The sequence below is a fragment of the Grus americana genome, chromosome 5, assembly GCF_028858705.1.
Source record: "Grus americana isolate bGruAme1 chromosome 5, bGruAme1.mat, whole genome shotgun sequence".
NCBI classification, from domain to species: domain Eukaryota; kingdom Metazoa; phylum Chordata; class Aves; order Gruiformes; family Gruidae; genus Grus; species Grus americana.
The window spans coordinates 18,660,336-18,685,390 of record NC_072856.1 but is presented as its reverse complement, the minus strand read 5'-3'; the positions used below and the strand labels follow the sequence as shown (position 1 = coordinate 18,685,390).

The window sequence follows — 25,055 nt, the reverse complement described above, 5'->3', positions numbered from 1 at the left end:
CAGAATATGCTTGGTCTTCTCTTCCTTCCTCACTTTTAAGAAATTCATAATAGGGCTATAGAATTTTGAATTATGCTAGTTCTTGACCATTTTCTGAGTTTCTTAAAAATGTGTTCTCATTGAGGTAAGGAAAAAAGTGCTGGCTTTGCACACTTGCGTTCTGTATAAGTGAGCCAATCATGATTCTGCTAAACATTTAATCCATAAATACCAGGCTGTTACATGCTCATTTGACTGTGTTTTGTATTTCAGATCACCACATTATGCTTGCCCTGAAGTTATCCGGGTAAGTTGGTTAACATTAGTGTGTATAAATACATTTTTTTAAAGTGTCACTTGTTGCAAATATGCAGATAGACCCTCTGTACAGGAAATCTGTCCAAGGCAGATAGCATTGGAAAGGACACAAGAAATGTAACTACGATATTGTTTGTTTGGCTCAGCCCTGAATCAAGCCACATCAACCATATGAAAGGAATGATTGTGTGTTATTCTCACAGTACCCTTCGTGCCTTGTGATCGGACAGAAATACAGTAGCCTCGTTTAACTTGATCTTTCCACTCAGGGGATGTAGTCCCCTATGCTTTCCTGTCTCTGATGTAGCTGTCATTTCAGTAGAAGAACCAGGGTTGGCTGTCAGTGATGTTGGTTTCCATTAAACAATACGAACTATCCTTTCCCTCTACTCTCCCTTTGTCCTCTGAAAATGAGTATCCAAGATTTCAGTGGCCAAGATTCCCCTCTTTTAAAGCATATCTTTAATGTAAAGCCAAGCAGGAAGCATACAAAAGAGACTGCCCAGACAATACTACAAGATCGCAAATAATGTGACTGGTGACAAGCTCCCTGAAGAGCCAGGGAAGAGAAAAACACCTTCTTGACATCCTTAATGCACCTCTGACACTGTTTAAGTGCCAGGTCTAATAATTTGTGAGTTGTCGACCATTCCTGCCTGACTCCCCACTTCTGACCCTATTCTCGCAGATCCCAGATAAGACTGTAAACTGATGTTCATAAAAATTCAATTAATGGGCTGTTTCGTGGCCTCCTAGTTGGGAAGACCACCTTGGGAAGCAGGTGGCTGAATTGAAATGTGGGGTTTCCCATTCTCCCCTCTCTTGTTCTTCAAAGATAATTAATTCATTTACTAGTGAGCAGTCTTCTGAACCTCTGTGTCATTGCTGCGCAGGGAGAAAAATATGATGGAAGGAAAGCAGACGTCTGGAGCTGTGGAGTCATTTTATTTGCGTTGCTAGTGGTGAGTCATCTTCCTTGCGCTACCCTTTAAAAAGAGAAGAAAAATCCAAAAGTGCTGCTGTATTTAATGGCGATTCTATTGACATCATGTACAGATGGGGTTTTTTTAGTTCCCCTATTTTTTTATTTCTCGGTTGCATGCTTTCCTCTTAGTTCTACATCAGTCCTGAAGGAAAAGCATGAGGAATATTTCACTGCTTCTTTGAAATGCTGCTGCCCTGCACAGGAGAGCATAGACAAGCATCAAAAAGTTGTCTCCATAAATGCTTTTCTCTGTGTTGTGATATTGCAGCACACTTTTTGACTGGAAAGGATGTGCAGGGTTACAACTCCAGGATACAGAGTGTCAAATAAGTTGTCCTTCACAGGATCAAAATATGGCTGGGTTTGGGAAGTGGGGTTTTTTTCTGCTGTATGTGTATATGTGTTCCAGTGCATATATGCGTACATTAACTGTCGTGTTTTATCAAGAGAAGATTTGAGTGCAACAGTTTTGTTTCATGCAAGTGTTGAGCTACATTTTAATTTGGTACACTTGGGAATATGTAAGCCAGTAGTACAAAGTTTAAATTAGTTTCCATCTGGCTCAGTAATACTTTCTTTAGTATTCAAAATGTGGTATCTTGTAATTTATCCTTCTTTCAATCAAAGTTTCAGTTCTCTGTGGAATTTATACTGATTTGCAGTGGTAATGTAATATTCCTAAACAGACAACAATTGGCTATCCAGCTGAAGGCAGATAGGCTTGGCATTTGTTACCAATTTCCATAGCATAATGTAGGAAAACATAGGTTATGTTCATATAAGCATATACCTTGTGCAGATTGAATACGGTATATGAGAATAGATTTTATAAGTGTATTAAGTTTTTTATATCTATAATAGTTAAGATGATCATCTGTAATTATAAAAATAACAAGCCTGAAGTCGAATTTTGATGTCCTTGTACCTTTATCAGTAGACCTAATTACTTCACTTAAATATTTTATTTTGACAAAAGCACTTGTACAGTGTACAATCAGATGAGTTAGATTCTGCATGGTTTTTTTGTTTAAAATACTTGAAAATTTTAAAGGATTTTTGTTTCAAAACATATGCTGATATTTTTAAGGGCCCAAACCAAAATACCTTGAAGTAATCTCAGTATGATGCTTTAACTCACCTTAATGGATCTTACTCTTTTTTTCTTTTTAGTTATTACAATTCACTGACATTTTTGAAGTTTTGGATTTTTTATCTTGATGTTGCAAGGAAACAATTTTAACTATCTCACTAGATATCACCTGGTCATCTCTTGCTCCTGAGCAGCTATTTTCATGGCGGATAAAATAGAACTGTATAATGAGCTCTTAATATAACTCCTTGTGTTTGTAAAAATAGAAGAGAGAATATGTCAAGATGGTTAGGATTTGTAGGAGTGGGCTTTTCATTTTCAGGGGGATTCTCTGTCAAGATTTGCCGTGTCTCTGTCGCTGTATCTTCATCTGTTCGTACATATACACATGAGCCTGCAAAACAATTGAAATAAGTCTATTATTGATGGAGAGTGCAGAGCCCTCCAGTTAATTATGTCAGGACAAACCCTACAAAAAGTCTGAAGCTATAATAGCAGGTGGAAGTAATAAAACAGCTGTAGTTGTTACCTTCAGGAAATGCCACAAAGCAGCCTTGCTGACTTCATCGTGGCTTAAATTGCGTTAGCCAAAGTACTGAACTATCAGAATTGATTTTTCTTTAAGTCTGGAATGGTTAAGAAAAGAGTAGGTAACTCAGGAGATAGGTTACAGAAGACAGGGAGACGCTCTCTTCAAGGCTGCTTGAATGAACAAACAACAGTAAATAGTGCCCAGTAGTGGTTGCCCTCAGGTGGGCTTTCTAAAGCTTCTGTAAATGCAGCTGTTGGTCTCCGTAAACCATAGACACAAGATTGCTTATACAGATGCAGTACTCACTGTAGTAAGAGCAGTGCCAGAATTGACAACTTAAAGCTTCATTATCACAGCAGCTGACAGCTTGCAGCTTCCCACAAACCATCCTGGAAATCAAGGAAGCTCAGCACCTACTAGAATTAGGCAGTGAAAGAAGGAAGTGAGAATATCTAGGAAGGTGCAGACTTGCTATAAAAGGGTATCAGCTTCAGTCGGTGGAGTTATCCTAGAGATCTGAACTTCTTTTTTCCCATTTTGTCCTTGCAGCAAAGATAGGTCTTTCACTGCTTTTTGTGGCAAGCTGATAATCTATTCAAAATGTCATTTCAGCTAAAAAACCTCAAGCCATTCATGTAAGTGAGCTATGTTAGGGAAGCAATAGGAACTGATGACCTGACCACAGCATGGGAACTGGATGGAGTATATTAAACAGGTAGAATGTCTGCTGCTTCCAAAGGCTGATGTTGGTTAGGGTTTCTTTCAGCTGTGTCATTTCACTGCTCCATCAGAAAGAGGATGTTCTTTACTGAAAGTGTCTCAAATGCTGTTCACCTTCTTTTCAATGTCTGCAATAAATGTGTCTCAGGAAGATTAAAAATAAGGAGAGGATAAACATTGCTGCTGTGAAAGTATGCCCAAGAGGAATACCAGCAGATCAAAAGCTCAAGCTGAATTTAAGTGAATCCATGCATCTTTGGTGAATTTGCCTGGAAAGGCAATTTCATATTTTGTACTATGTTTTATACTGGTAGTCATCGTCTAATTAAAGGTCTCATAAAAAAACTATGTCCTCACTTTTGTTTCCTATGTTGCAGAAAATACAGCAGCACTAAGATACTATTTATTTTCAATTGATAAAAAGGTTTTTTCGCTTATTATTCATTATGAGCTGACTTCCTCTTTTCCATTCTCTCACCACGTTTATCCTGGCTTTTCTCCTTTTCACTCATCTCTCCCGTCCACCACTCTGTCATGTCCCTGCAGGGTGCCCTGCCTTTTGATGACGACAACTTGCGGCAACTGTTGGAGAAGGTGAAACGTGGAGTGTTCCACATGCCACATTTTATCCCCCCGGACTGTCAGAACCTTTTGCGGGGGATGATTGAAGTGGATGCCTCGAAACGTCTCACGGTAAGAAGGCATTTGCTGCGAGTCATGTGAGCAAGGCTTCATTTGTCACCTTGTTGCAGTTACAGTTGAATAACTAAGGTAACTTGTTAATTTACTGCCAGTCCTGTGTGTTTCCTCCTGAGCAAAGAATGAGTGGAGTTGGTGGAATCTTTGGGAAGAAGTTAGTTACCTTCTCTTTTGAATCATGAGAACAGATTACCTTTGTGTCTATTCTCTAGCCTCATAATTCTCCTTCATATGTAACAGTGGACATATAGAGGAAATCCCTTATAACATCATCACAGTGCTACAGACCCATTAGCACATTTTGGAGTCCACCTGAGTTGTCTGGCTCTCCTGGCTGGTACACCACTTTGTCAGGGACAGGATATAACTGTTTGAAGGTCAAAACTGTTAGGACTGTTATTTGAAGCTTTGCTATTAAACGGAGTATGCGTTTCTTACATTTCTGACAAAGGTGATGGCTTCTCACTTCATGCTATGCAACCTGCATTGTATTCTATCCTGCATTTGCTCTGCATTATCCTTGAGCAGCCTTCAGGGCAAGTGTCTTCCAGTCCGCTCTTTCATCATGTGCCCTGTGGTCCTGTGCACGATTAGGCCCACGGTGTTGAGCTTCTGGTATTCGGCACTGAGTCTTTACATCTAGGATACATCCCATCACTACAACAGAGACCCTGCAAGGGTGAGCACTGTGTAGTGATTGTATCCTTCATTAACGCTGTGCTAATGTTTTGGGGAATTAAAAAAAAATTAGCAATTAAAATCGTTTTGGAAATCAAGATTGCCTGCTTGTCAGTGGAGGCTTCTGCCTTTATGGGTACATTGCCCTTGTAAATCCTATTGTCAGGCTGTGGTGATGATTTTATACAGATTTACTAAGCTCACAGATTCTGAGTGGGAGTATGTATAAAGAAATGTAAATTTAAAACTCCTCCTGGTTCTTCAGTCTGCTAAAATATTTATAAATAAACTCTCAGATCACTGCTTGGCCTCTCTGCTGAGATTGCTAACAACAGCATCAGTCTGTGCCAGCTGTGACGGTGCTTTTGGGATGCAGACACCTGTCTGCTAAGGAGTGAACTGAAGCTCCCTTCACAACTCTCTTTACCGTGTTACCTGACAGCTGCAGTTGGGTTTTTCTTTCATTCATTACAAAACCAGGTCATGCTCTATTTGGTGACGTAGGTGAAAGCTTCTTCACGCTATTACTTGTATCTCTACTTCTGCAAACCCAGCAGCCATCACATTTGCAGTACTTAAGTAGCACTGATTAGAAAAAAAAATTAGGCCATTTAAAAGGCCTTTTTGAAGTGGATTTTTAAAGAAAGAAAGAATATTTTCCCAAGTATTTGCATGGGAAGAACACTGCAGAGGTTAGGGCTATACCATGAGACAGCTGTTCTTCACGACCAAGTCCCTCTCTTGCTTAGTTTCCATAATGTAGACCTAACAGGTTTTCTGTTGTGTTTTTTTTTTTTTCTCAAAGATCTTAGTGCTGATGGTTTAAGTATGCCAGGGAGTAGTTCATCAGATATTAGATCTTCTTCAGATTGTTCTGAGTTTTTCCATAGAGCATAGTCCCTAAATGTGTTGAATTGTACAATACAGCAGAGAATATACATGTATAAGAGAGAAAACAGTTAAGGTAAATCAAAGTCCCAGCATGACACCACCACCACCCTTCCTTTTCTTGATCAAAATTAAGCTCTTATTTCCTTGGGGAGGGAAAAAAAAAAAACAGATCAGATAGATAGTTATTGACAAGCATTAACCAGTGAATTGTGAATAAGAATTTGAAATAAAACATACTCGAGCTGAGAGCCAGGAGGAAAAAAGGATAGCTCTTTGTTATTAGCTGCAATCTTATTTTCATTATTTTAGGGTCTCTCGGTTTGCTGTCCCTGCTGCTGTCACACTTCTATGCTATTAAGATGCTGGTTGCTTAGATTGCCAGGCAAAAGGGAGCTCTTTGTTTACCATACGGGAGCTGGGAATATATAGTTCATTTTGAGGAGAGATCTGAATTCTATTTTAGCTGTGTCCTGTGAAAAAGGGTATAAATATGGGTTTATTTGGAAGCCTCTATTCCTAGAAAATATCTCACTTGAATCAATTTGATATTTATACAAAGAAGTGAGTGAAATTGTAGCTTGGGTACAATAAGTACAGATGTAGCTGTTACCATTACTGATCATTTGCTCAATATCTCACTGGTGAATTCAGCAGAAAAATATAGTGAAGTATAAGGGCACTAAATCTTTTTTTTTCTTTCATTTTTCCCTTCCCCTCTCTGCTTTGTTCCTTTTTTTGATGTGTATCTCTTCCTTTTCATCCAACTGCATTTCTCTCCCTGCAGTAATTGCCATTTCACAGCACACCCACACCTTCCCCAGTCCATCTGTTAAAACGATCAACAAAAACAGAACTAGCATTCACGTTTAACCGTCATCATTCGGCTTCAGTGTTAGAGCTTGAGAGGATTAATGGAGAGGAGGGTACTCAATTACTGTCGCTGGCCCTTTCCTGCCTTAAGAAATAGGCATTATCTTTCTTTGTATAGGATTCATTTATGGAAAGAAGACTTTATTATGTCTTAGTGGAACATTGTTCACGCTCACCATATATTACATAGCCTCAGGTATGGTTAGTGAGACATCCTCAACCTTTACTGGGCCTGTTTTACTAAACATGCTTTAAAAGAAAAGAATCCATGTTTTTCTTTCAGTAGACTACAAAAGTTGATCCTAGCTGCTGGTCATGATAGTTCTGACCACCCATATTCATGAAAGATGAAATCAAACAAAGAATGAATACTAAGGTGGTCCAGTATTTGAGAGAGTCTGTCGGAATAGCGCAGCCTAAAAGAGCTCCATGTAGTCTACGCAGGTGATGACTGAGAAAGGTTGTACTGGTCGTCTGCATATTCATCCAAGGTAATTACTAGGGATAGAAGGATTATTTAAACTAAACGAAGATACTGGCACAAAAACAAATATATGTCAACTGGCCTTACATGAAAGTAGGCTAGAAATTAGAAGGAGCATTTTAGACATATTAGTGGGGTTCTGGGACAGCTTTCTAGTAGGAGTAGTGTCAGGAGGGAAAAGTGAACTAGTTTTAAGTTTGAGAAGGTTTATGGAAGAGAATGAGTGCTCTTGGTGCCTGCAGTACTGCAGGATGAGGTTTCTTTTAGTTATGTGCTCTTCAGAAAGTGAATGGTTTTTTCCCTTGGAGGTTTCAAATGATTCAGCATCTCTACAGCGGAGAATTACAGCTCCTGTAGTGGAATCCATTTGCATTCTCAGCTGATACTTTCTTCTACAGAAACACAAAGGCAAAAGGGGAGAGTAAGGAGCTTTTGGTCCACTTTCCTTTTAAAGATGGATGAGCATTATCGAAACTTTGTCTATAGAGCAAGGTGGATCAGGGCAGAAATTGCAGAATAAGCTATTCTGATAATGCTGTTATTGTTCCAATGTTGACATTTTATTCCAATGACTTGTCTTCCATGTTGGGTGTCCACATAGTCTGAAATACCTGTCCCTGGATATTATCCAACTTGTTACACACATTTTCAGAATCTTCTCTCTGCTTTCTGTTTGATTTTGTTTTTTCTTGGGTCTAATGTATGCTAATGATGGAACACAGCATCTAAAGAATCTTAAAAAAATGAACAAGAGAAAGCTCATCTGATTCCTTCTTCATTTTTCTAGAAGGTCTTATGTAAGGTGCCTATCACATCATTTAAATTTTCTCACTTCACCACCTGTAGAATGGAGGTAGTTGTCCAGTTGATGTATTTAGGCTGTAAGCTTTTGGCTGTCAAGGGCCTATTTGTGCACCGTGCATGTAGCACAGTGATACCTTGCCCTTGTCAAGGTCTCTGGAGGCTGGTCTATAGTATGGCTGCTACTACTGACACAGATAACGGTTTTACCAGTTCTGTTTGCACTGCCAGCTTGAATCCTTTGGTCAGGAAAAGCCTCTATCTTGACATTATGCAGTAGGTTTAAAGCTGAGACTAGAGGATCTTCTGAATGAAGAAGATTCATCTGAGATGTGGGTCAATTTAGTGCATAGATGGGTTTGACACTGTTCCCTTTCTGGACAGGGAAGTTTGAAATTTGACATTAGTTCAAGCCCAGAAGCCCTCATCCATATCCATAGACTTCCAGAAAGTTTTTCTTAAGGTCAGAACTTTTTAGCTTGGCAGCCACTCTGCTGAGATCAGTGCTGAGGATGTAGACAGCGCTGTCTTGTTTTCCATCTGCCTGTCTGTCTCCATCTGTTGTTCCCTGCCCTAGAATTCAGATGTAAGTTCCTTGGGGGAGGAAACCTCTTCTTCTGATGAGCTTGTATAGCTCTGTATCACAGTGGGTCTCTCATCTGTGAGTGGAGGTCATAGATGTTACTTCAGTATACAAGTTTAATATATATTGGAAGTATTTTTATGTAAAACCATGATAAAGGAATTCCCCCTCTCCTTCCATTACAGCATTTTAGCCTCTTCTCTGACTGTGCATTTGCAATGGATCTGAGCATGTTTTGTTGTTTCAGAGATGGCATCATGAGACAATTGCCTGTGGTGGCTAGGAGAGATTAGGAAGCAGCATTTTTACAACTTCCATAAAATGACATTAAATTTGGCAAACTCATGCAAACAGCAAGAACCCTCTGGGAAGGGTTGTTAAATGCTTCATCACTTAAATGCATTTAAACATTGTGTTTAAATGAAGGCAGGAGTAGTGAGATTAGCTCCCACTGTGTATCTCCCTCCCCTGCATTGCATAGTAAAAAGCATACAGACTTCTCCTTGTCAAAACCAATCGCCCTCCCATAACCCTCCTGTCACTTTAATGCAGATGAAAAGCAACAAAGCATTAATTAATTACCTTTAAAAAAGCAGTGAAGATGTTGGCAGCAGCAAGCACACTTGTAATACCATTTCAATGAAATTACGTTTGAATCAGAATAGAAATTGGTTTCGTAGAATAGTTTTCATATCTGGGATATCCCAGTGTACTTCACAGCAATGGTTTTGATGTGGATTGAATGGCAGATGTGTAGGTAAACAGCAGCGATGAGAGCTCTCATACACCTTTGAATATATATTAAGGTGCTAAGGGGCATCTCTTTCAGAAAAATGGTGTGGGTTCATTAGCTCGAAGGAGGTTGATCAGCAGGGATGGGCAGAAGGGATTTCACTTTGACATCTTCTCTGAAGGAGCTCAGAGGTTCTGTGACTAAGACATGAACTGGTAACCCTCCTTTATTCCCCCTCTCTAACTTAGAAAAAGAAGTGCTGTTGTCTGTTTCACCATGGCGTTTCTGCATATCACAGGCACAAAAGAACAACGTGACCCATGGAGACAGAAAATGCAGCAGGAGAAGCAAGCATGAAAGAGGCTTGGACATCGCTTAGCTGTATCATCTGCATCTTGTCTGAAATCATTAATGTCTCTAACCCTCTGTGTGGTGTGTATGAAATGAGTAGATATGCATCTTGTAGGGTGGTTTTACCAAGCAAAGGAGGTACAGTACACTCCTGAGCAGATCCTTGCAGTACTGTAGGCCTGATAAGTATTCATGCTAAAATCCTGTCCCATGGAAACTGTACAAAATAGGCTCTTCCTATGTTCTGTGTTTGTACCTCAGCTTGCGAAGAACCAGGAGGAAGAGGGCTGTGTTTCCAGGCTGTTAGGGGAACACCCATAATGTGGATCGTATCTCCTTGAGTTAAGCTGGTCAGGGGAGATGGCAGTGTGTCAGGAATACCACACCTTTCTCTTAATAGTGCAGGGATGAAACGAATACCTAATGCAAGGGGAATTGTGATGAAGGGGAATTATTCTGGCAGAGCTGAGGCCACAGCAGGAAGCCATGCAAGTCTGCCTGAGCCCGTGGATATGTGTGCTGGGGTGCAGTGGCGCTCACAGCACTTGGGCTGGTTAGAAGACAGCTAGATGTACAAGTACCAACTGTACCTCTGATTGTAGTGTTGATACAGTCTTGGTTTTAAAGTAGGCTGTTCGTCTCTCATACTGATCCCTCCAGCTTCCTGTCATGCTTTCCCTTGTTTCTTTGTTTTCAGGAAAAGCCCTGTCTCACTTAAAAAATGATCTCATATAGAGCCAACCTCAGAACTTCCTGGTTTCCGAGGCATGGAGCTGTTGTTCCATAGCACAGAGATCTCTGATTCCTTGCTCTCTGTGGCAAACACCTACTTTCTCTCTCTTGAGATTTTGTTGTTTGTCTGCTTCTCTTTTTTTTTTTTTTCCCTCTGATTCTCATTATTCTGGAATTGAAGTGGAAAGTAGTAAGAGCAGGACAGCTGTCTCCGTTCTTCCTGACCAGTTTAATGGTGTGATTTCATCTTATAGCTGTTAGCACTTGAGTTTCCTTCCAGCTCTTCCCTGCCTCTCACCTGCATGTTGCACAAACACAAGCCTGTGTGCAGTGAGTGTGCATATTGTTCTGCACGTACAAAGGTGCTTCATAATGAGCAATATGAGAAATGTTGTCTGCATAATGAATAATCCCTGGGCATCTATGAAAAGGTCTTTTCTACTGTGATGATGCTTCAAAAAAACAGATTAGGAAGGTTCTGCTGTAAGGATGTCGTATGCACGGTTTGTTCTCTCTACTGTTAAGAGTTTATCTTCGAAAAACAGTGTTACTGTCTTTTTCCCCATACTTGTGGAAAACATGGTCATCATGTAACGTTTGTTGGGATCTTCCATAGGTGGACAAAGCCATTGTTCAGCTTTGATCAGCGCTTCATTGCATACTAAAATGCTCATGTGTGAAACAAGAAAGAGGGAAGTAAAAGAAATTTGCAGTCTGGTGTTCAGGTGCTGGAACAATAAATGGTATTATTTTGACATAGAACCTTATTCTACTTGATTTTTAGATTTTAATGATAGATGTGAAGCCAATCAAGAATGGGTCCTGGCAGAAGGTCATATCACACATGCACAATTTATTTTGTTTATTCACATTATCTGTTTGAACCTGTTTCTATTTCCTTCTCTCTCACTCTTTTTTTCCAAAAAAAATGCAGATACAGAAAGGAGCAGTTTGTTAGCTTCAGTTAGATTATAGAGGGGAAGGGCTTAGGAAGGGAAAAACTTAAATTGCCAGAACACTTGCCTGTGAAGCCTTGTACTTATGCATTTTTCTGGAATTTGCTCCTGATTGATTCCTTATGTCTGGAATTATAGTCTGATTTCCAGTGGGGTGGGTGAGGATGAGCATGCTCTTTATGCAGCGTAAAGTTCTGTTGTTTGCACAGATCCAGCTCTGGAATGTTGGACTTACTTGAATAAGCCTTGAATGAGGATGTCTTGTAGAGTTACCTTTTCTGTTTTACAGCACTAATTCCTTGTTTTCTTTTCCTTTACAGCTAGAACATATTCAGAAACACATATGGTATATGTAAGTGGAACTTTTTTAATTCACTTTTGCATGCATTCATTATTGGTTCTGTTACAGGAGCTGATGTTCTAGTGATCTCTGAAGAGAGAGACTGGAATTTGAAAGCAGCTTTCACACAGATGGAGAAAGGGGCAGAGGACAGAAAGGCATCTAATGTTGTTTTTACCTTTTGCTACTCATATAATTTCATATATATATATATATATATATATATATATAAAACCAGGAACTTTTTATACAGTGACTAACAATGGTTTGAAATAAGACATTCAGTATAGCAACTTGCTGTGTTAAAAAGATACCTGCAAGTGATCAGCAAAAAAACCCCAACAGCCATATTTAGTGTGCTGCCCAAGTGCTACAGACAATCTCTTGTAATAGCTTCTTGACAAGAAAGCTTTCGTTTGTTCCTTCTTGGCATCTTGGCTTTTCTCTGAAGTAGAAACAAAAATGATGATATTGATAAGTAAGCACCTGTGAACAAGAGCTTTTCTGTCATAATCCCTACTTCTTCACAGCAAGCTAAGAGGCTGCTTCTGACCTGGTAACCTGTTGATGTGAGAGTAGTTTTGTGACTTGATTAAAAGCAGCAGTCTTGACAGTCAAACAGGAGGTCTGTGAGGAAAGTACACACCTGTCCAGTGGTATGGGTATAAGGAAGATTGATGGCTTTTAAAAGTGAGCTTGCACTCTGCGTAGCCTTGATTGTATTTCAAGAAACCTAAGTAAATAACTTTTTTTTAATATACTGATAATAACCTAATCAAACTAAGGAGAATTCTTCACATATTAAATACAGAAATGATGCTTTGATGCATGCTTCTCAGAGTCAGCATACCTACAGGTTCCCCAGGTGAATGATAAGGAAAGTCCTGCCTTCATAGTCCTGTCATTGCTCTTGGGAAATACTTGATGATGATAGGAACTGATATTTAAGCCTGTCACCAGGAAAAAAACAACCAACCAACCTTTGTTGGATTTGTTTTGTTTTCTCTAATTCTATCTTATGGGCAATGTTCACTTCTGGATTTACCTGTCTTCGATAGGGCATTCAACAGTTTGTTGAATAACATGGTTTTTAATTAGTTCACCTGAAATGGTGGCAGCACTCTGCCCATGGCTTTTTCGTGCTCTCTACAGTTACCAGTTGACATGGCAACTTTTTAAACCAAAGAAGGACTGGAGTGTTGTTTGCTGCAGGTTTGCCTTTTTTTTTTTTTTTTTAAACTCTCATGGATAAATGTAGGAGAAATGGAGGGGGGAAATCTTTAATTGTAATCTCTGAAATACCCCTCCTATAATGTCTTATTAGCAGTTCCAGAAGTAAATGCTGTTTACATCAAACTGGACAGCTGATCCCCTCAGTTTCTTCATGGAGTGAAATCAGCTGAGTTTGTCTGTACTTTGATCAGAACTGGAACAGGAAATAAAATGAAATGTCATTGATCACTTTTGTTATTATTCTAACCCTCCTCAAGATTTTGGCCTGGAAGTTTTCACATGTCAGAGGACTGTTGTCCTCGGCTCATGTGCACAATTAGGCAGGTGTTATTTCATGACTTTATTCTAGATTTAGAATTTGAAGATTTTTTTCTTTCCAGACATAAGCATTTAAACATTTTCATGTACTTCTCAGTGAAGGACAGACTCTCTGATGATTGACACAGTAAGCATCTGAGGCTGTTTTCAGAAGTAGAAACTGAGTTTTGCAAAAGCAAGTCTCCTCTAGACTCCCAGTACAGTCAATGCAGGGAAAGAAAGGCTCTTCCAGAAGTCTGTTCAGATTGCCTAAAACAAAGCTTCTGCTCAAAATAGCTTCTTTAATGAGTCTCTCATTTTCTGTATACTGGCCATGGATTGACCTAAGGAGGTTAACCTCCTTTGGCTAAATTTAGTCTGTGAATAACCCTGCCACCTCCAAAACTCAACTTCTTTCATCTGGCAATGTTTCACAGCCTCTTTGTGTTCATTTTGCCTGGAAATATTGATGCTGACAGAGAAGGAGGAGTCAATGTGTTTTGCTCTATGGCTGTTTTGCTCACATCTTTCATTTTTTTCTTTATTTCATGTAACACTACTATTCTATGTAAAATCGTCATTCTTTGTCATCTATAGGTTACTGACCTGAAAGTTGTACTCAGAACATATAAGTGATTTCACTTAATTCTTCAAATAAATATTAAGGCTACTGTAAAACTGACGAAAAGATTTAATTGCAGACTATGCAGACAGAGAAAGAGGTCTTGAAACATGAAATCATGATTCACAAGCCTAAAAAAAGGAAAAAAGAAACCAAAGAGAAACCTTTCATCACCAACCTCCAGTTCTTCTTACTCTCCCACCCAAATTAATTCAGTGACGTTTTTTAAGCCTTTTTAATTGAAATAATTTATTTTTACCTCAAGTGCAGGTTATCATAAATCAGCAAATAGATAGCAGTTATCTTCACATTTTTTTAATAAAGCAACAGAGCAAATAAAATTAGCCGCAATGGTAAATACATACTCCTGTAACACTGAGTTATTGCCCTAATTGCAAAGGTACCAAATTTACTAAAATCAGAAAAAGAATAAATAAATGCTTTGCTTTGCACTGATGCAAACGTGCATCTCGGTGATATTCTCAAGGGAATTTCATGGAGAGACTGAAAAAGTCTGCCCTGGTCTGGAATCACAGCCATTGTATGCACCAATCCTCACAAAAGAGGATGGGGTTTAATGCAGCAATTACATTTATGTGGGCCTTTAAAAAATATACGTGATTTGCAGTATTCATCATGTGACATTGTTTGATGTCTATGTGGGCTGAAATGCAACAAATTTGTCACTCTCTGCTAGACTGAGAATGGAACAGGCAATACAGTCATGCCAATCACAGCCCAGACCCAGTGATTTTCATTTCCTGAAGCACTGAATTGTGTTGCCAAATGACGAGACACCTCTGCAGATTTTGCTTGTACCTGATGAGAAGGTGTGAAAATTCCTGACTATGTCTGAAGCTGACCAGGTGCAGGGCGTAAGGAAAAGCCACTTTTCAGTGCACAGAAGATGACAAGCTGTGCTCTCCAGAAATGGCTCCCTTGCTGATTGATACAAAAGAAGCTTGCAGGTGATATTCTGCTATAGAATAGGGCAACTAGTAGGAAACCCAGATTTTCTGGAAATTTTCAAAAACAATAATTCTTTGTAATGTCTTTAAATTACCTTAAGGACATCTGCTTGTAGCATAATGAACGATTAAGTCAATACTTTTACAAAGTGAACTGCAGATCATTAAAAACCAAAAAACTCAGCTGCTGTTCAAAGGTCCATCCTGCAAGAATTTATCTTGATGACAAGGTCATCACTGGCTTTAATAGTGCAAGGTTATGATCTAATCATTGCTTATTACCTGCTGAGAGCTAGAGCCTGATCCTGAGAGATAGGAGTAGCTACCTTTTAAAGACAGGGCACTCAAGAATTAAGGTATTTCTTTAGTTGAGCAAGGGTTTTTGAATCTAGCCCTTAAATTTAGGACTATAGTGTCATTGCAGAAGACATAGGCACTTCTGCGAGACTCCAAGGGTGTATCAGAAGCTGTGTTTTAGAGGTTTGACACACAAGAATGACTCCCAAGGAGCAGATTCTTTCTCTGTCCTGTATATTCTGACACATTCGATGTTGTCATGACCCATGTAAATGAAACCAGAGTCTGACTCCATGACATGTATCCAGGAAGAGCAGGACACATTTTCACCACTTCAAAAGAAGATCAAATGAAAATTTCCAGGGAGTCTTTTTGTAAGTGATGTCCCACAAACATGGTTAGCAGAGCAGATGCCTCACAACTGCATTTCAACTTGCTTAAAAATAAATTGCAAGTAGCACTCAGCAATCTCCTGTGATTAAGGTGTAGCATGTAACTGTCCTGTCCCAGCATCAGAGCCCTGGCTGCAATGACTTAGTATTGCCTTCTTATCTTGGAGGAGATAATCTGTATTGGCTCTCTTTTTGGTACACCAGCTTAGACCTTGAGCTCATGTGTATGATCCTACCTGAGTTGCTTTCTAACCTACCCAAGAAAAATTAGGGGCATTTGAATTGGAGCTCCCTTTTCTGTGTAGATACTTGGATAGCTCACATCTGAGCCCAGAGCATTTGAAGCTGTGCAAGTAAGTTCACAAGTTGTGTTCACCTTATTTCTGCCAACATCAAAAGGAAGAATCTTTTGCCCAAACACAGCCCCATAAACAGCAAACGCTGACAGCTGATGCAGTTTAAATATTTCCGATTCCTGTTGCCCACCCTGGGAGCCTGGACCCAACAATCACACGTTTACATCACATAAAGGAAAGGAAGGACCTCACCCGCACAGCAGGAAAACCTCAACGTCAGAAGGGAGCAGCTCACCCAAAGAGTATGAAAACCTCAACATTGCACAAAGCATCCATTGAGAAATAGTGAAGATTCAGGGTAGGCAGCTTCTCCAACCAAAATACCACCACCACCAAACCCACCTCTTTGGGTGGATAGAGTTTATGTAAATTGCTCCCTGCCTGCCTAAACAAAATCAAAGGATGTTCAGAGTGCCTGCAATATGTCTCGTTCAGTTGGTTATAGATAGCCTAACACCTTGACGTGTTTCTTACAATTAGAACCTTTAATTGCAACAAATAATCAATATTTCCTGAGTCGAGTGAATGGGATGACATAGTTATGCAGAAAGCTTGCATTAACTACTTTTAAAAAAGTAATATGCTCTAATGCTAGGGGTGCATTCCTAGGTCTGCCACCGACCTCAGGTATCACACTTGGGCCACAGTGTTCAAATATGCACATCTGAAGAGGAGCAGAGACTGTCATATTTGTGCGTATCAATAGCCTGGTTTCCCCTAAAACCCTTTAAAGTATGCCAAGTGGGGACCTGAACACTGAGGTCTCTTAATCACATTGGAAGCTTTAAAGAAAGAAACTGCTGCAGTGCCTATTGTAATCAGAATTGGTGAAAACAGTGATGGTTTGTTCACAGCTCCTTCTTTGAAACAGAATCATTCAGCTTGCACTTTTCAGCCTGCTAGCCTGTGGTCTGGCCTGCTGATGAGAGCATCTCTAAAACTGCGTAGTGTTCTATAAATGTTTGACATTAGGATGCTGAACAGCTGCTTAAATTATGAGGGCACTGGTAAGTGAAGTTCCTACTGCCTTTCTGGCTGAACGCAGACATTTCTCACGAAAGACCCAAATCCACAAAGTGCTGGTCACTCTTAGCCTTCATGGCAGTTTCTCCTGAAGAGAATATCGGTTGCGAGCTCTGGTCTCTCAGTAGGAATTTAACAAGCTATTTCCATCTGTTGATGCAGGCTGTGTTTCAGAGTACAGGTTCATTTGTGACTCATGTTTCTTTTCTCTCCTTCTTTCCCTGCCCCCTTTCTCTCTCTCTCATCTTCTTTCCTCTGCAGAGGGGGTAAGAACGAGCCAGAACCAGAGCAACCAATCCCTCGAAAGGTGCAGATTCGTTCTCTCCCTTCCTTGGAGGATATTGATCCAGATGTGTTAGATAGCATGCACTCATTAGGCTGCTTCCGTGACCGAAATAAACTCTTACAGGACTTGTTGTCAGAAGAGTAAGCACTTAGTCTTCATATCAGTTGGGTGTCCGTGGGCTGGGATGCTTATAAACCTGGGGAGAGGTAGACATCACTTTAACATGTCTCTTGCTGTGAGGGATCAGTAGCAATTTCTCACCCTCTGGCTGCTCATTTGCTAGTCAGGTGTTGGGAGCAAGCACTGAGCCTTTCTTGCACCATGTGTCAGAAGCTCACAGCTTGACCAGCAATAGAGCCGTGGTGCTGTCTCTTCCCTTGCTGCCAGGCAAGGTCACTTCATGAAAAGATGGGCCATACAGTCCAGATGGGGAGGTATCATTGCTGTTATTTGTGTTGGATATGCCTTTGCTGGCAAATTTTTATATATTTCAAGCTTATGGCTGAGAGATGGTGTATTTCCTGAGTTGTTAAGAGGGACATGGAGTGGAAAGAGCACTTAGGGGCTCAGGAGACTTGTCTTGCTGCCACTCTTGGTTTGGACTTCCTGTGGACACGTTACCTCATCTGTCCTGTGCCCGTTCTGTGTGTTTAACATGGGAATTATATTTCCTTTCCTCACTAGCTGCTTGTTGGAAACAGCAAGGTTCTCAAAAGCTTTGTGGGTTGTGTGTCTAGCTAGCAGGTACATGACCATTTCCAGCTTATTTAGAATAACTGTTTGTTTGATGAAAAGGATTTATGTACATGTTGATGTTCTTTTCAAATTTAAAGATTTTTTTTTCTTTTTTTTTTCAGAGAAAACCAGGAGAAAATGATTTATTTTCTTCTGCTTGACCGGAAGGAGAGGTATCCTAGCCATGAAGATGAGGATCTTCCCCCTAGAAATGAAATAGGTACTACAGATATGACCTCTGTCACCATGAACCGATCTCAACTAGTTCCTCTTCACCTTTTTTTTTTTACATATATATACCCAAATCCTAGCATCACTGTTACCTTCCCACTGAAACAGTGGATAGCACTAGTGAGAATCCTCAACCTGAGGTAGACAGGTCTGTTCTGTGGTTAAATTCGAAGGCTTCATTTTTCAAGACATGTCTGTCTCACAGCGCAGAAACATCCAAGTTGGTCTTGAACCAGATCTTTAAAAATATCATGTGGACCCACAAGCCGGCTCTATGCAAGCAAATGAGGTTACTACAGAAGCAGTGTAGTCTAGTGACAGAATTTTCTAACTACTAATCTACATGCATTGTTGCAGAAATGGTGCTTCTGGACTTGAGCTAGTAAGACTGTGTAGCATTGCATCCCTATGAAGTTATATATGTACACATTCTCTTTTCTGCAGGTAAATACATACGCTGTTGAAAGTATGAGTAATATCACTTACCTGTTTATAGTACATACATCAAACTGCCATGTTTTTAGACTATCTTAGAAAGATTTTAAAAGTTTAATATGCAGTAAGATTATATATCTTATAAAGCTTTTATGATACCACTTTATTCCTAAAGAATTGTTTATTAGTGTTTTAAGGCACTGCTGATTGCCACGGACTTCACTAGTCTAGACAACAGGAAAAATGCTTCCCTAAGGAACTAACTATATAAATGATCCTTTCTGTGCAGAGTGACAAAAGTTTAACTAATAAAGGATTATTCACTTCTATCAATGACCTGAAATAGCATTTTTACATAGTAGTGTTGTGATTTTCAGTTACTGTATTTCAGCACTTTGAAGGCTAGAAGCAAAGTGGTCTTTATTTTCACTGGAAAGCCTGGAATCTCCCAAGCTGACAGTGGTATATTAAACTATAAGTTTGTTAATACTCCATTGAATTATTACCTTATACAAGTTCCAGGCTTCAGGCTCTATAATTTTGCAGGGAAATCTCTTCTGTGGGAGAAGAGATGGAAGTCCTTAGTCAACTCAGTAATTTTTACATTCTTACTTGAATTGAGCTACAGAGAGCCTGTTAGCAGGGATCCTGATGAAGATGGGTAGATGTGCCAACTGCAGGTCCTGTAGTCAAAAGCCCCTTGCTCAGTGCAGTTTGTCATCTAGCACTTTACTAATCAGCTTTTGAGTCAGATTATCCTGCCATGTAAGGACACCATTATCTTGTTTTAGAAATGCTTTTGTCATAGGAAAAGAAACAAGGTGACTCTAGAATCTTTATATCTAGCACGTAAGTGAATATGTAGCTGTGCCCTAAATACATGATATATCTCTTCCACATGCCAAAGTATTTTCTTGGTTTGAACTGAAATACTATGCTCCGTTCTTGTATTTTTTTTGTTCAAGGAGTGAAAGTGTTCCCCAACAGGGAAACACTACTCTGAATGTACCGTGCCTCATCGGCACATTTTAGACTCTTTGAGCATTATTCTTTGCATGTTTGTAGGTTGTATTTCCTCTTCCACAGGGGGTTTCTGCCTCCTCTGTTCCCAGCAGTATCTCTGAGAACATGGGGCAAGGTTTAATTAAGAGCAGTCATGCTTCTGATTAATATCTCATCATTAGCCATTAGCAACAGCCTTGCACAAATAAGGAAGAGCAGAGAAAAAGTAACAGATTTAATAATAGCAGCTTGAAGAAACCACATTCATGAGAGTTGTGCATTGCCTGAGATCTTGCAAAAAAAAAAAAAAAAAAAAGGCATCTCAGTATTTTGCTTTTTCGTCTTTCTTTGCACATTAGATCTCAGAAAGGATGGATGCAGGTAAAAACAGGGCCAGCTCAGACTAGCACTCTCTTCTGGTGTCCCTTTTGTCTGTTTCAGCTACATGAAGCTTTCTCAAAGGGCCAGGGAAGGGCCACTTTCACCATCTTTTGAATTCAGCTTCATTTTCTTTACCTGGAAACACTGACATAAGAAACTTCTCAATAAATGTCAATTAATGTCTCATTGAGGAAAAGACTTTTGTTGGGTGGAGTTGCTTAATAATCCAGAGAACAAGAGATTGGACCAGAATAGGCATATAGGATAGAGGTGTCTATGGGCCTCTAAACTCAGAAGTCAAACCTTTATTTCCCACCTTCCAGATGAATGCCTTGGATCATTACCTATACAGTTCTCTTTTCCTCTGTAAAAATCCTTAGGAATGGCTTCACTTTTCTGATATGAGATAAAAGGAAAATGCATCCTCAAAACTACCACAGATCCAGACTAGGACTTGATTTTTTTTCCTCATGTGAAATATTTCCAGAGAGTCAAGAAGAGAAGGGCAAGCACTGGAGGTTTCCCTATTTTTAATTCCTGTGCTTCTGCAAAATCTTCTACTGCTTTTATATGACACCACTTTAGTCTTCATGGGAGGATGGCTGTGTATTTAACTATTTCTTTAGTATCTTTAGACTTGACAGTGATGACAGACTAGGTGCCCTGTCGTTTCTTACTCAGACCCTTTTAAAAAATATCTACAATACTTGCTACCCTCAGTCATGTATAGTGTAGGATTGTAGCCAATTTTAAGAAGGAATCAAATGCCTTTATTAGAAGCTCAACCACATTCATGCAAGCTTCCAGACGTATTTTCCATCAAACTTTTGTGAATTGCTGTTGATGAATTGATAGGTGTGTCTCACAACCTGCTCTTTTTGCTTAGTCTCTGTCTTTGATAGTTTAAAATATAGATTGGAAATCAAAATCTTCCAGCATCTTCAGCAGCAAGGACTGATACAAAAGAACCATTTAGCTTGTTAGCAATATCCTTCTCCTTCTTAACTGTTCTGTTGATTCCCCCATAGTCCCTCTGGCTACTGTCCTCTCAAGCTTTTTGATGACTGTACAAAATACTGTTATTCAAGTCTTGAGCTAATTCCTCTTCAAATTTCTTCTTCACTATTGTCGTGGTTTAGGCCCAGCCGGCAGCTGAGCACCACACAGCCGCTCACTCACCCCTCCCCCAGCAGGATGGGGAGAAGTGTAACGAAAAGCTTGGTTCGAGATAAGGACAGGGAGAGATCACTCACTAATTATCGTCACGAGCAAAACAGACTGAACTTAGAGAGGAGATTCATTTAATTTATTACTAAGCAAAACAGAGTAGAGGAATGAGAAATAAAATCAAGTCTTAAAACACCTCCCCCCACCCCTCCCATCTTCCCGGGCTCAACTTCACTCCCGGCTTCAACCTCCTCCCCCCCTCAGCAGCACAGGGGGGCGGGGAATGGGGGTTGTGGTCAGTTCAGCACACATTGTTTCTGCTGCTTCTTCATCCTCAGGGGGAGGACTCCTCTCATCGTTTCCCTGCTCCAACATGGAGTCTCTCCCACGGGCTACAGTCCTTCATGAACTGCTCCAGCGTGGTCTCTCCCACAGGGTGCAGACCTTCAGGAGCAAACTGCTCCAGCGTGGGGTCCCCCACGGGGTCACAAGTCCTGCCAGCAAACCTGCCCTGGCGTGGGCTCCCCTCTGCATGGGTCCACCGGTCCGGCCAGGAACTTACTCCAGTGTGGGCTTCCCATGGGCCACAGCCTCCTTCAGGTGCCTCCACCTGCTCTGGCGTGGGGTCCTCCACGGGCTGCAGGTGGAATCTCTACACCCCCTCATCCTTCCTCCATGGGCTGCAGGGGGACAGCCTGCTTCACCATGGTCTTCACCATGGGCTGCAGGGGGATCTCTGCTCTGGTGCCTGGAGCACCTCCTCCCCCTCCTTCTTCCCTGACCTTGGTGTCTGCAGAGTTCCTTACATCTTCTCACTCCTCTCTCTGGCTGCAAAAGCTCCCCCAACTGTTTTGTTTTCCTTCTTAAATATGTTATCACAGAGGCGCTGATTGGCTTGGCTTTGGCCAGTGGCGGGTCCATCTTGGAGCTGGCTGGCATTGGCTCTATCAGACACAGGGGAAGCTTCTAGCAGCTTCTCACAGAAGCCACCCCTGTAGCCCCCCCACCCCGCTACCAAAACCTTGCCACGCAAACCCAACACAACTATCTTTTAATGTCCACCTTGTATTTGTCTTGTCACTTTTTTAAGTGTCAGTGAGCTGAATTTCCATTTGCTGAAGTCATCTGTTTTGAATATGCTTGGATCAAATTGCCTTTTAAAATACCTGTTCATAAAATGTTTTTCTTGCCTTTTTCCATCTTTCTTGTTTAGACTATTATTAACTAACATTGGTGCAGTCTGAGCTTATTCATCTCTGTTCTTCTGACATTAGCTACTCTCTTCATCTTCCTTCTTCTTCCTTTCCATTCTTTTAAGCTGCACTCCTCCTCCGTCCTTTCTAATGTCTGATATCCCTCTGCATAACTTGTATCAACTCTCTGTTGTTGATACCAAACATAATTACACTGTTGTTGTGTCTGTTACTCGGCTCTAGTCACACTTCTGATACCAGCACTTGTCCTGTGGGATGAACCTTTCTCATTATTTGAACTTCTTTGAAGAAGCAGGAGTTTGAAATATCTAAACCTTGTCCCCACTTACTTTTGGCCACTTACGTGTGTGCAGCTGAAGCCACCCAGTATAAATGCTTTATTAGGTTTATCTCCATTTGTTTTTCCCCCAACCTTATGCACTATATATTTTTCCTAATTGGGAGGTCAATGCCTCTATTAATATTTTCTACTACCTTTTTATTACTGGTCGTAGTTTGAAATGGAGTGAGATGCAACGGCTTTTTATCAAATTAATTTTTAACAGGAACATTATTATTATTCATACAAAGAATACTTGGGTTAAACAGTAATGGGGTCAGTTGTTATCACTAGTCCATTTGCATTTGAGCCATCTTTGATCATATTGTTTCAAGAATAAGCCCTGCCTTAAAGGGATCTTGTTCTAAAAAATGTGATTGGGGGCAGGGAGGGGCGGCAGGATAATAAAAATAATACCATCAGACTAGGCAGTAGAGGTAGAATTGTCAAATGCAATATTACTGGTTTTACAAAGGAATCCTGGCAGAGGAAGAAGCCTTAGGGGCTGGGCACTGTGAGCTTCTTTCTAACTGCAGGGGTGAAGGGTGCTTTCTTTACAGGTGGTCACCCTCCACTAAAATTAAAAATGTGTCTATAAATAGAAGCAGGGAACTGAAATACTCCAACCAAAGAAAAGAAAATCCTTCTGTATTTTTTCTGCCTTCCTTTTTACTGTTTTGATGCCATGAGAGATGTTAGTAATAAAACATCTCAGCAGGTCTGCATGTGGTTCCCTGCTTCACCATAGAGGTGTGTATGGTTTGGCAAGTCACCTAGGAGCACTTTCTGCAGTGTGGTTTGGTATCTAAAGACTTTTCAGAGCAATTCAGGTGCTCCTCAGAACCTCTCTAAATGTTTGTCAGCACCTTTAGGAATGAATTGCCTTTAAATATCTCATTCTTATACCTCAGTTTTCACTCTGCAAAGTGAAAGTAGCACTTCAATATCTCATAGAAATGTTACACAATAAAAAATGTAAAGCACTTGGGTTACTATAGCAGTAAAAGCTGTACAGTGACCTCTGAGATAAATTTTAGTAGCTCTCATTGGAGATTCATCTCAGGTAGACAAGTACATTTAATTTGTAATGCCAAAGGAGGAAAAATATAAAGCAGTGAGGAAAACCTGAAACCTAATCTTAAAGATGCAAAAAAAGGATATGTTTCCAGAGGAGAATGCAATTCTGAGTTCAGAATGTACTCATGTTTCTGTGTCACATTTAATCTAGCTAGCAGGGACATTGAAGGCAAGCTCTAGCAACCTGTACATATACAGGATCCCTAGATGGCTTATACTCTGGCTAACAGCTTGTCCTATAACCTATGCTGTCATCTTGTTGTCACTCTTATCAGCTTTGTAAGGTAATTTCTGCAAGCTATGCTACGGTTGTACCTTTATTTTGCAGTGCTCGTACATTCAGGGCAGTAGCAATGCTCCTTCTCTCTGTAGATAGATTGCAACTTATGTCTTAATGTTTGCAAATTTGGAAGAAGGGAGAGACTGCAAATGATCATCTCCGTCACGAAGATGCCTGTCTCTGTATGGGAGGTGTGAAAGTGGGATTGTTGAGAGAGGATTTAACCAACCTGTGTGAGGTAAGTCACAGCCAAATTCAGCTGACAGCATTTTCTTTTCATAAAGATCCCCCCAGGAAGCGTGTGGACTCCCCAATGCTGAACAGGCATGGGAAGCGGCGGCCAGAAAGGAAGTCGATGGAGGTTCTCAGTGTGACAGATGGCGGCTCCCCAGTCCCTGCTCGCAGAGCTATTGAAATGGCACAACACGGACAGAGGTGGGTCTCTCCTTTACCCAGGAGTCCTGCCTGTCTGGGTTTGCTGTCCCCTTTTATGTTATACATACAAAGGAGCTGTGGAGCTTTTCTATTCGCACCAGCACTCATTACAACTTCCAAGCACATTTGCAACGTGATCTGGCAGCCAGCAGTGCTTATGCACGTAGGACCAGAAGTCCTGCCAGGGGCTTAAGGGTTCTGTTCGCTTGCTGCTATTGCTTAAGAAACCACCGCGTCCTCTGGGCAAGATTCATCTCACCTCTTTTTAATTGTTGAGAACATAGGCATTCAGTCTAAGCTTGTGATACAGGCTGTCACTGTAGGCAATGGAGGCAGACGAGGGCTTTGGAAGGTCTTAGATGCATATGTCCTCTGTTCCAACCATCTTAAACGGGATAAATTACCCTCTGGTTGTTCCACTCTGTCTCCATAACCTACAACAGGAATCTAGATGACTATCTTGGATTAGGTGCCTAGATTTTGGGCACCCAAATTTAAATGAGATGAACCCCACCTCCATGTCATCAGAACAGCTTGAATCTGGAAAGGCCTGTCCAGGCATC

The 25,055-nt window shown here is 40.6% G+C and overlaps 1 protein-coding gene across 12 annotated transcripts in view; it reads left to right on the top strand.

Annotated features, from left to right (window-relative positions):
- Nucleotides 1–25,055, top strand: part of BRSK2 (BR serine/threonine kinase 2) — a 330,006-nt gene that overhangs the window by 255,270 nt on the left and 49,681 nt on the right. For all 12 annotated transcript variants that reach the window (XM_054825944.1, XM_054825945.1, XM_054825941.1 and 9 more), the window contains 7 exons: nucleotides 253–286; nucleotides 1,191–1,259; nucleotides 4,171–4,317; nucleotides 11,723–11,754; nucleotides 17,192–17,356; nucleotides 18,074–18,171; nucleotides 24,342–24,492. In XM_054825944.1, coding sequence (XP_054681919.1) covers nucleotides 253–286; nucleotides 1,191–1,259; nucleotides 4,171–4,317; nucleotides 11,723–11,754; nucleotides 17,192–17,356; nucleotides 18,074–18,171; nucleotides 24,342–24,492 — 696 coding nt within the window. The remainder of the gene's footprint in view (nucleotides 1–252; nucleotides 287–1,190; nucleotides 1,260–4,170; nucleotides 4,318–11,722; nucleotides 11,755–17,191; nucleotides 17,357–18,073; nucleotides 18,172–24,341; nucleotides 24,493–25,055) is intronic.